This window comes from Callospermophilus lateralis, chromosome 16 (assembly GCF_048772815.1).
Source record: "Callospermophilus lateralis isolate mCalLat2 chromosome 16, mCalLat2.hap1, whole genome shotgun sequence".
Taxonomy (NCBI): Eukaryota; Metazoa; Chordata; class Mammalia; order Rodentia; family Sciuridae; genus Callospermophilus; species Callospermophilus lateralis.
Genome location: NC_135320.1, coordinates 59,424,953 through 59,437,239, shown reverse-complemented (window position 1 = coordinate 59,437,239; position 12,287 = coordinate 59,424,953). Strand labels below are relative to the sequence as shown.

Below are 12,287 nucleotides of genomic sequence, written 5' to 3'. Positions count from 1 at the left end.
AACGTTGTCTGATATTAGAGAAGAATGAAAAATTATGAAATGAGTAAAAAAATGGTAAAAAATTTCTAGGACAAGTTAAAGTGGAAACATAACAAAGAAAAGCAGTAGAAGAGACAGACCTGCATATCTTCTCCTTGGGGAGTCCACTTCTTCTGTGATCACATCATGTAATGGACAGACATAGACAAAGGAGATGGGTGTGAGTGGATGTACTCAAAAGATAAAAGTGACACTGAAAGAAAGGGTCCCAAATCATTTTGAGAAAGAATCCTGTGCACAGGTTGTAGGGAAGATATAATCAAATACATACCACACACACAAAAAAGAATCATGTAAGGATTGATGGCAAATTACTTTAGCTACTATAGATGAGCAGAATCAGAAAAAATAAAGTTAGTGCATAAATAAAGAGTATCCAAAAGATTACAATTATTTTTGTACTGCCATTCTTGAACACTGATGCTGCAGAAAGATATCATTAGTAAAACCAATATTAGTTGTATGACCACATTTTCAAGCCGTTACTGAGGTCCATTGAAAATCTGTGGAAATTCTTTTAGATATTTAATTATCTGATAAAAAGAATTTAACTGAGTCATCATCAAAAAGAGCAGTCAAAATAGTTCAAAAATAGTTTCAAGAGATACCTATGCTTATTAAATTTCCCAAACAAAACAGTGTGCACATGAAAATAAAGTATAGCCATCTGGACAATTTCACTGAATAACCTGAACACAGTAAAATATTATCATAAAATACTATGAACTAATAAATATAATACAAATCATTATGAGAAGAGTTGCTGAAATATATGGCTTTATTTAATTACTATAAATTCAAATTAACCTTCAATTTAAACAAAGTTTCTTTGGTCAGATTCCCTTTTTAATTCCTATATATTCAGAATATTCTTGCGAAGACCACATTATAGACCACCAAAGTTTCTATGAAAATGTACCCATCCAACTTAAATATCTACTAAAATAGAGCACAAATTTTGGGATCACTTCTTTCTCCATTGCTAGTGAAGAAGTTCAAAAGGTAATTTATATAGTGATTTGAAAGCAAGAAAAAAATTCTGCAACTGAAGAAAACTGAAAAACCTAGCAAGTGAAGAAAAAAAGAGTCCTTCAAAATATTAGTAATGTTAATATGATTAACTCAAATTAATAATACAATACAAAAGCAAAACATTTCCTATTTTAATTACCCATTTAGCTCTGAATCTGAGACCACAAAATTCTTAAATACAACAGTTAATTCTGTAATAGTTGTATGAAATGATTTCTGAGCAATTTTTGGAAAAATATGTTGGATTATCAATTTATTGAAATTACAACTACTGAGAGAATTAGTTCCTATAACAAACTTATCTTTTATAAATAGTGAAAAAGGAAAAAACTTTCTACTTTTAAGATAATGTAATAAGATGACCCAATATTTCTTAGGAAAAAAGAGAAGTTCTAGTATAAACTATAGAAAATTGAAACATAAGTGATACATATTGAAGCTAAACGATATTCTTTTATTATTTTATATGCACATTTTTCACCTATTCAAAAATCAGACACTCATCACAATTGTATTGCAAACTGGAAGCTACTAATAGGATTGACCGCTAGGAAAAACAAAACAAAACAAAAATATACTGAAACATACTCATACACATTAAAATGATATATGCTTTATGTTCTTTTCATTCCCAGTCCACCTATTTCTTAAAGAAGGTGACAGAATCATCAATGTTATATTAATAAAGGACAATGTTGATCGGTATCATATCTTGTTTATGGTTTACACACAGAATTTCCCTACCTACACATTCACCTTTCTACTAAAATAGTTTCTTCAGATGTTAAGATGAAATTGGTATGAATTGAATAAAATAATTACTTATATATACTCCATCTCTAAAAATACATTTTAATTTTTTTGCAGAAAACATAAGAAATCCACACATAAAAGAAGCTTCTTTCTCTATCAAGTGTTTTTCTGTATCTTGGATTACTTTATATACCATTGGTGTAATGATTTTCATCTTATAATAAAGATTAAAAATATTAAATTCTTCTTAACTCTTTATTATAATAAGTAAGGGACACATGTAGAGTTCGAGTGACTTACCCAATGTCACAAAACAAGTTTAGTGGTAAAGCCAGATAGAAAAGATGGTTCCTGATTACCCAGTCAATTTTCTATCGACTAGATATTATAGGACCCAATAAAATATATGAAATAAAAAGTCAAACAAGTAAGAAATGAAAAAAAAAATCCTCTCATGATGTCCCCTGAACGGGACATTTATTGTATAGCATTTAATTAGAAACATTTTTAAAAAGAGGTACATGATACAGCCAGTCAAATAATCCATCAATTCTTTCATTCTTGTAAGGTAAATCGTAACACTTATCTCAGAACCAGTAACTAAAAGCAATTTTTAGATAATAATACAAAATTCATATTACTCATAATGGGATGAAAATGAAATAACTTGACCACAAAACATTAATTAAAAGTATCCGTTAAATCATTTTCCCATTGTTTATGTGAATATGATATATTAATAAACAGATCACAACTAAGCTTGTGAAAAATATCTTTACCAGAAAAAATGTTCATGCAAATCATAAGATCTCAATATAGAACTATAGTTATAACAAGTATAACTATTTTGGGGGGGTTTTCTTGCCTTCTTTGTGGTTACAGTTTTATTATGTACTGTTTGCAATAAAATAAATCCTCATTTTACAGGAGAAACTTACAATGGTTTCATTTCCGAAATTGTGTCTTACTAAAATGGTAACAAGCCATACTTATTTTGCCTATAGTATTATAATGAATAGCAGACTTTAGTGAATCTTGAGAGAAGAGTTTCCCTTCTACTTTTTCCATCTCTATACCTTTCCTCTGATCCTTACTATGCCACAGTCCAATGTTACACTTTTCAGTGCTGTTAATGACAATTTGAAAAAACTCTTCTTTCTTTTAACTAATAACCATTTACAGCCACCTCTATATTCAGTAAACCAGAGTCTTCATTTAACCATGCAAGACCAGTGAAGAGTGATTAGGATAGTAAAAGTATTCTTTCTCTTAAGTATCATCACTACCACAAATATGGCTGAATCCTTATTTTAGACTTAGCAAACATAAAGACTTTGTAAAGAGAATGTAGTGTTTGTTTTTTGTTCATTATATCACATGAAATAAAAGATTTTCTCAAATCACAATGAAAGAAAAAATTTATAGAACAACCAGGCATGAAGGCCAATGTCTGTAATCCTAGTGACTCAGGAGGATAAAACTGGAGGATTCCAAATTTGAGGTCCGCCTCAGTAACTTGGTGAGACTCTGTCTCAAAATAAAAAAATAAAAAGGACTGGGGATGTAGTTCAGTGGTAAAGAGTTTCTGAGTTAAATCCCTAAATCAAAGAAATAAAAATATTTATAAAACACAATGAGTAACTCAGAAGCACTATTTCATTACTTACATTAAAATTTTTTCAACAAATATTTTAAATTTTAATGTAATAACAAGTTGCAAATTATAAAAAGTAAGGATTGATTTTTTTAAGAGAGAGAGAGAATTTTTTAATATTTATTTTTTAGTTTTCGGTGGACACAATATCTTTATTATTTTTATGTGGTGCTGAGGATTGAACCCAGCGCCCCGTGCATGCCAGGCAAGTGCGTTACCGCTTGAGCCACATCCCCAGCCCAGGACTGATTTTTAATAAAGCAAAATACCATAATGTTCCCATGCATATTCATATACAAACACTCCTTCTCTCTACAAATATCTACATTTTGTTTTTTTAATTAAAAATCTACCAAAATTTTTATATATAAAATCACTTTCATTAAGCATAAAAAGTATGATAAGGGGAATAAATATAGTGTTAGCTGTTATGTAAAATTTTGTGTGAACCAAAAATTCTTCCCTTGCCAATATAATGGTTTAACTAATACCATTTTTCAAATAAACATATTATATGGAGTTCAAACAGAAATGATAATCTGCAATCAACTTTACTTAAAGTACATACATGGTTGCCTGTTTACTCATGAGTATAGTTTTCACCAAGGGTATGCAATATCTATTTGAAACTTTGTTGCTGTGCTAATGTTCCCACCTATCACCATTTACAACAGGCATACCTTAGTCCTGTTACCAGATTTAATTGTGCTTGAGTTGACATTTATCCTAAAGGAGCAAACATTATGTTTAAATATTCCTAACACAATGACATAGAAGCCTGAAGATTTTAGGTAAGAAACAAAAAACATTTGCACATAACTAAAAGTTATATGAGTATGAGGATAATATGAGGATTTATTAAAGGTAGTAGATTTTTAGATTCTTTTTTTTTTTGAGATGGGGAAGCTACTTTTCAAGAGAAAGCCTAAATAAACATGCACTTAGGAGGATCTCAGTGATACAAAGAAAAGGATAGAGCAGTTTTAAATTTGTATATCTGCTCTAGGTCCTAGAATCAGGCCCCTGTGTATAAAGAGAGAAGCCTATATTTACTTCTTAAGGTATGAGGAACATTTAACTACAAAATTTCATCAGCTGATTCACTTTTCCCATTAAGAATAAACTATACTCATTCTGTGACAATCCAAGAATAATTTTAAAATACCTAATAATGACCAAGAATATAATCCTGATTCATTTTTCCAGACTGGATGAATTAAACTAGCATCAAATTAGAAGACCAGTTTAGAATGATGCTTTGGGCTGACATAAATTGTCCCTACTTTAAAGAAATCTCAAATATTCAGGAATAAAAGGAAAAAGAAGTGTAAGATATGAAAATACTCAAGAAAAAATTTAAGTATAAAATTAACAAAACACTTCACTAAATATTTATTTTCCTTAAAATAAATTTTATAAAACATGATCCAAGTTAAAATTAAGTAACGAGAAATTTCTAACTCTACTATGATTATTTACTGTTTTTACTGATAGAAATTGCTAATCCTACTATTTCTGCATATTGTATCAATTAACACTATGAATATCAAATTATTAACTATCATTATAAATTACATTAAAAATACAATATGGAAACATCCACATAAGAAAAAAACTAGAAATTAATACATTAAATAACACAATGCTAAAACTAGGAACTTACACATACATTAAGATGCTATAAAGTAGTAAAATATAACTTGACACTTCAATTATTTTCAATAAATAAAATATTATATAATCATATCAGACCCCAACAAAGTGTTTCATTGTCCTTTTACCAAAAACAAACAAATAAACAAAAAACCCCACAAACTTATTTTCAGATATGATAAAGCAAATTAAGAGAACTGTCATGGTTTCAGAGTAATTACAATAAAGGTAGGTAAGTCAATTTAAGATTTTCCTAGATATAATATTTGTTACACTTAGAAAACAACAAATCAAGGCTGATAGTCCTCTTATAACTAGTAACAAACAATCATCAAACATACTGGAAATAATTTAAAATTATATTTCCAAGGAGATTCTGACTGTTCCAAGATCAGTCTATCCAAGAGTTTCTCATTTTGGAGAAATTTATAAAATTTTGAGTTTCAAAACATGCATTTAACCTGGAGAACTTCTTGCTTAAGTTAGCTTTCCTAACATTTTGTATAATAAGCAAAACATAAGGTTAAATATTTTATGTAGAAATATGTTCTTTTCTCACATACATTTCTACTTATTTTAAACAGATAAACTCATACGGCAAAAATAGTAAAATTAAATAGTACTGTATTATTAAAGACCATAATATTGTTGTCTGGAATCAGATTGCTCATTTTAAAAATTAACAACACATTATTCTTACTTATGCATCATTGATTTATATTAGGAATGTTTTATTAACATTAAAGTCTCAAAGAAATCTAATCCACATTCCACAAGGGGAACAGAGATTGTGAAATTTAAGATCATATGTAGAATTTTTGTGTTTTATGCTCACACCAAAGACATTAATATGATGAATTATGATATATCTCCCAAAGGTCTTCATCTATACAGCTATCAATTAAGTTGTAGAGACTATCCCTCTTGCTGCTAATTTTCTAAAGACATCCTAATTCAGAAATGCTGATTTTTCTCTACAAAAAAGCAGATACTCATCATGCTATATGAAATCCATCCAAATATTTAATTCATTTTCTAGTCTGTGTCTTGCCATTTAGTTCTCAGTTCTATAGTCTTATGCTTATAGTAAAAGTTTTAACTCAAAATATCACTTTGATTGTTAACATACGTCCCAGCAATGGCAAAACTCCCATGTATTATAAATATTCTCGCATAGAATTTCATAAAATGGAAAACAAATATGCTACTGAAAAATAACCAACTTCAATCCCAGGATTGGATTCAAGTCCTTGTCAACTTTTTCTAATGCCACAATTTTACCACAATAAACTTCTGATAAGGAATATTTATCAATTCACAAATTCTCTTAGATTTGAGAGCATAAAAATGATATATTAGGTACTGATCATAATTAATATAGTATTAATATTATAGATGCACTTAAACATAAAATAAATAAATGATTCCAAACATTTCTTTTATAAAGTTCAGGCTCATAAACATGTTGTTCAAATGCAATCAGCCCAACCTGATAGCCCATTATTTTTCTCCAATTTTATGACTCTGAAGTTTCAGTAATTAAAAATATTCTCTATATACCTTTTTCCTTTAGAAATAAACAAAAATATGGAACAAAAAATTTAACATTCATTTTAATACCTTCGTATATTTTGTACTTACTTGTGACATTTCAAATTTGAATTTAAAGAACCAATTTTCCCAGAATACAGGAAAACACACAATTGCCAAAATAGAAAAATAAACAATTTAAACTATAATATTAATGCACTCTAATTAATTTTCCTCTACTATATACATAGATCTTATTCAATTAGAAGATTAACTGATAAAAAGAAACCTATGGTATATGTGAGAATAAAAAATACATAAAATAGATCTTTAAAATTTTCCATTTGTGAGATTTACAATTTTTTTAACCAAACATTGCATTGTTCCATGATTTTAAAATACAAATGTAGATATATATGTGGCCACAAACACACTAATGTATTAGATATGATGGCAAACAAGACAAAAAAAAATAAGTAATAATTTATGACTGAAGGTAATCCATGTCATACAATAATATAGTAAGGAGAGAATTTTACAGCAATATTTAATTATATAAATCATAATATACAGTATCAGTTTCTATTTATTTTGTTTACGTTTTATAATTTACTTAAATATATTAAACCAATTATGATTTTTTCAAATTAATTGATTCTTAAGTAAATATTTGAAAAAAATGCTTTCCTTCCAAGTCTTTGAAAATATTTAAATTTCCAATGTGAACTGTAGTTCATTATGTTTTCAATATGTACTGCCTTACTAAAGAGAATTCACGGATTGTCATTTGTGTTTTGCCATCTTTCTTTGCTCTATAGACAGGTGATATAATGTGATAAATTTTTCAAAGTCCTCTATTCTCCTTAATAGCATTTTTCACAATTATAATTTCTTAATAACTATTTTTTAATTTGCCGTTTCATGTCAGATATAGACTCTAAGAGGACAATTGTTTCGTCTATAATATCTACCCCAATAATTCACTGCCAAATGCAATTGCTCAAAAACAACATGAAGGCAATGAATAGTTGTAAATGAATTTATACATTGACATCTTTAAAATACAGATTTTAGAGTTCTAAGACAAAATGTGTCACCACATAAAAATACATTAACACTGCTACTATATAGAGTCAATTTGAATAATAATATAATTAGTAAAACTCAATTTGAATTTTAATATTTTAATAAAAAATTTTAGGTACTCTCACCCAATTACTTATTAAAAGTAGTACTGATTATTCAGTTGATTGATCTCTGCAAATTTTCATTTCTTTCCTTTTATTCCTCCTTTTAAAAACTTGTTTTTTTCTTATAGTTAATCAAATCTCTCCAAAAAAGAGAAGAATGAGTGAATACAACAAAACACTTCATTTCAATTCACTGATAAAATTAATTGTGTAAAGTGACTTAGTGAATTGACAAAATATGCCATTCCTTCTACTTGTTATTGGAAGTAATTTTGGCTCCAAAAGTTGTAAATAACTATTAATATACAACATAAATATTTCAGTACCACTTGTATTTTTAAATGGGAATGGCCTATAAAGATAGCCTTTAAATCATACATTGAGCTTTTCTGGAGTACTATCTAGGGAGAATATTACCTCTCCATTAAGGTACAATCAAATATATAAAGCACATAATCATTTGTGCTTACATTAGTCATTTTTTCCCTGAAGCACTAATATTAATAATAATAATAATAATCATATTTTGCCCAAAATATCTATAAGTAATTTTCTAAACAAGTCTTGAAATACAGCATTTACCATTCTATCTACATGGGACTCACACACTATAAAGTTCACACCAAAATGAGAAAAATGAGGTACAACAAGGACACACACATTTGAAAAGCATGAAATGCAATGTTTATAGTCTCATGCTTTCATGTGGTTTCCAAACCCTGACAAACCTGGCTCAGATTGGTGTTTCTTTTTCGGCAATGGTGTGTCATCACTTATTGTACCATTCACCTTTTTCTGCTGGTCTTCCCATGTAACTTCTAGTATAAATCAAAAAAAAGGTAATCAGAGCTTTTCAGAAACAGTAGATAATGTGCATAACAAGAACCTAAAAACACTTCAGGGATTGAAGATTTTTTTAAAAAAATATTTCTCCTAATTCTCATATTACATAATATGTAAACATTTTAAATATAAGAGTGTGGCATTATTTGAAATATTTTTATAGATTTCAAAATCCAAGAAACTAAAATTTATTTTTGGTAAATTTCAACATCTATTTTCATTAAAACGAATGGGGTCAAGGTAGGGAGAAATAGTAACTAATGATAATTAAAGTGGTTTGACAAAGTTCTTGTCTTTGTTTTTATTAAACAATGCTAATTTATTTTAGAAATAAAATTTTTTAACCATTATTTTATTGTGGTGAAATTAAATATTTATATGTAATTAGACATTTTTGTGCATATCCAGAGAAAATTCATGAATACACATGTATATATAATAAAAATGACTATTTTACTACTATATTTGGAATCTTCATTCAGTTACAAAATAATATAGTATGAAATATTTCAGTAAAAACCTTGATAAAGGAAGACAAAAATATTTAATAGTAACAGCTTAGTTGAATATGAGTTACCAAACTTATCTCAGATTATTTAGAATTATTTCTAGTGTGTCATAACACTCATTCATTCAATAAACATGTATTCAGCATCTGCTATAATCCAGGCACATCTAGATACAATATAATAGCAAATAAAATAGGTAGTAATCCATATTCTCATAAAGCTTATATTTTAGTGGGAAAGGCAGAACTTATTAACAAGGTAAGTAAGTAAAATATATTGCGATGTAGACATTGGTGATTGCTAAAAAGACAACCATGTGATAGGTAAGAGGTAAATGAAATATCCAAGAGATGATGACATTTGGGATGGGCCAGTCAGGGAAGTCCTCTCCAAGAAGGCACCTTTTGAGTAAAGCACTTAAGGATATAAGGGTGGACAATCCAGGTAGGAATAAGCAAGTATAAATAAATGCCCAGAGGTAGGAATAAACAAGTGTAAAGGCCCAGAAGCATGTCTGATGTGTTCCAGAAAAACACGGAGGTCACTGTGGGTGGAGCAGAGTTAACAAAGGAGAGAGTAGTTGAAATCAGATTAAAGCAGTAATGGAGATGAGATGTGAGGTAGTACAGCTCCTGAAGTGGCTTGTTGGACTCATATTAAAAGATTCACTGGCCATGATGTCATCTTAGTCTCATAGTAGCAGTCAGAAACAATTATACCTCTTACCACTTCCTTTTCTTATTATTCACGTTTCTAAAGTTGAACTATAAGAAGACCCTAACTATATAATTCTGATTTCCATACAGTTTCACTATGCCATACATGGTTCCCTGGAAATTTGCCACCCTGAACCATACATAGTAGAACACAAACATTTTATAATATTAAGTTAAGCAAAACATAATGGGGAAGATAAAAATCACTCAAAAAATGGGGAAAAAAATCCCAATTGCAATATCAAACATGTGATTTTGAATATATTATTGTTTTTTATTTGATTACTTATACTGTTAGATTCAACTACATTAAGTATAAGCATTTCCAAATTCCTTAACCTGAAATAAATGCTATTAATAATATGACGCTATATTCTCATACAAGATAGATCATCTATTCCAAAGAAATAACCTTCTTGCTTTGGGAATATTAAAGTTACACCTAGATGTGTAGGTTACACCCTGATTTTCCAACCAGTAAACTGTCTGATAAAGATACAATGTAGGATTTTCAAATCATAAGCAATCTGGATGAAGATGCTGTATTTCAATCTAGTGAACAGAAATCCAATTTTTTTTTAAAATTTGATGAATCCCAAGACATTAGTTAAATCATTTTTAGTTATAAGAATAACTAAATAAAAGAAAACCATTTTCCCATTTGCTTCTTGATCAAGGTTAGATTGTAGAAACATAAAAGCCAACAAACTAGTTTTCCCATATTGAGGAAAAATAAACAAAAATAATAAAGAATATATTGATTTTAAAAGACTTGTACTTTTTATTATCTATCAATAAACAACATGAAAGATTTTATAAGCATCACAAAACGCATCTAAAAGCAAATACTATAGTTATAATTTTAAAATGTTTGATAAACTCTGTGATGTTCCAAAAAATAGAAGTCTTGCTACCCTTGAAGGAAGACTGAATGTGTAGAAGTAGAATTTGTTTGTTTTGAAAAATCTGTAAATTAACAGTATTTTCTGAAGTCTGGAGAAAAAAAATCTTTGAAAAATCTTCAAACATAACATACTTACATAACTAATTCCTCTCCCGCTCAGGACTGGGGATGGAACCCAGGGCCTCATGCATGCTCAGTGGCAGGCACTCTACCACTGAGCTATATCCCAACCCCCTAGAGTTAACATTTAAACACTTTTTTTGACATTTTAATTGAAAATAATTTTTTTGTAGACACAGTTTTGTTGACAGAGTGAAATTAGCAAATATTTTTTGAAAAACTATGACAAAAAGAAAAAAATTACAATGACTATAATACTTATAAAGACCAGCCTACAACAATGAAAAAACTAAATCAAATCTATCAATAATTGATGGAAGAGATATTCTCATGCTACTAAATGGAGCAAAGAAAGGTGTCATTTAGAACATGGCCCTCATTGAGTAGGTGTATGACTTTAGGCTAGTTCTATAACTTCTCTGGCCTCTGATTTTTGTTATAATTGATATGAGAAAGGTAGTTCTGAATATTTGTAAGGTTATTCCACTTCTAAAATTACAAAGTTGCTCTACTTCTTACCCTTCTAATTGATTAGTAAAAATAAACTTTCTGGAAGAGTACCAAAAACAGACCTGATAAAATTGAGATCCTGAGAGTTCAGAAGATTTTTCAAGAGTTTGAAGTACAGCTACTATTATACCCTATATTTAAATTCAAGTGCTTATTTTAAACAAAATTAAGGTCATAAAAAGAACAGATTGACTATAACACATTAATTGAACACTCAAAACAACAATAACAACAACAACAACAAACAATACTAAGGTAGTTATTTACACCCAGCCCTCTTGGAATTTATAAACTATAAAATTAAGATAAAACATTTAAAGTCATTAAACCAAACAAGTTTGCTACAAGAAAATGGTCAGATTTTCTGAAAGCTGTTTTAGTGACATTAAACAAAACTGGCAAAAATTTTGAGCTTCCAACACCCTAAAGAGTCTTTTGTACTAAAGGACCATTATAATTATTGAAAACTAAAATCTTGTCAGTTTAAAATAGTAAATTCCTTAATAATGAAATTTAAGCAGAGAGTTATCCAATGATAAGTAAAAAAAGTAAAAATCAGAGATAGACTTTTGTGGTGACTGTTATTTTGTAAGACTGTGTCAATTGGCTTTGATGAAAAACTAGAAACAATTCGAGTAGGAAAAAAATGTTTCTTCTAATAAGATAATTTTTTCACCAAAATTCTTATTGAATATTTAAAAATATTATTGATTAAGTATTTAGTTGTGGGCCAGGTACAGTGGCACAAACTCGGGAGGCTGAAATAAGAGGATTACAAGTTCAAAGCCAGCCTCAGCAACAGTAAGGCATTAAGCAAATCAGTGAGACCCTGTC

The 12,287-nt window shown here is 28.8% G+C and overlaps 1 protein-coding gene across 37 annotated transcripts in view; it reads right to left on the bottom strand.

Annotated features, from left to right (window-relative positions):
* The window catches only part of Rims2 (regulating synaptic membrane exocytosis 2), a 551,056-nt gene that overhangs the window by 150,407 nt on the left and 388,362 nt on the right, over positions 1-12,287 (bottom strand). For 9 of the 37 annotated variants that reach the window (XM_076836166.2, XM_076836171.2, XM_076836162.2 and 6 more), the window contains one exon: positions 120-152. The exons of 25 other annotated variants lie outside the window; for them this stretch is intronic. In XM_076836166.2, the coding sequence (XP_076692281.2) occupies positions 120-152 (33 nt within the window). Of the gene's footprint in view, positions 1-119; positions 162-12,287 lie in introns of all 37 variants that reach the window. 3 more of the 37 variants (XM_076836165.2, XM_076836180.2, XM_076836184.2) reach the window with 2 other exon arrangements.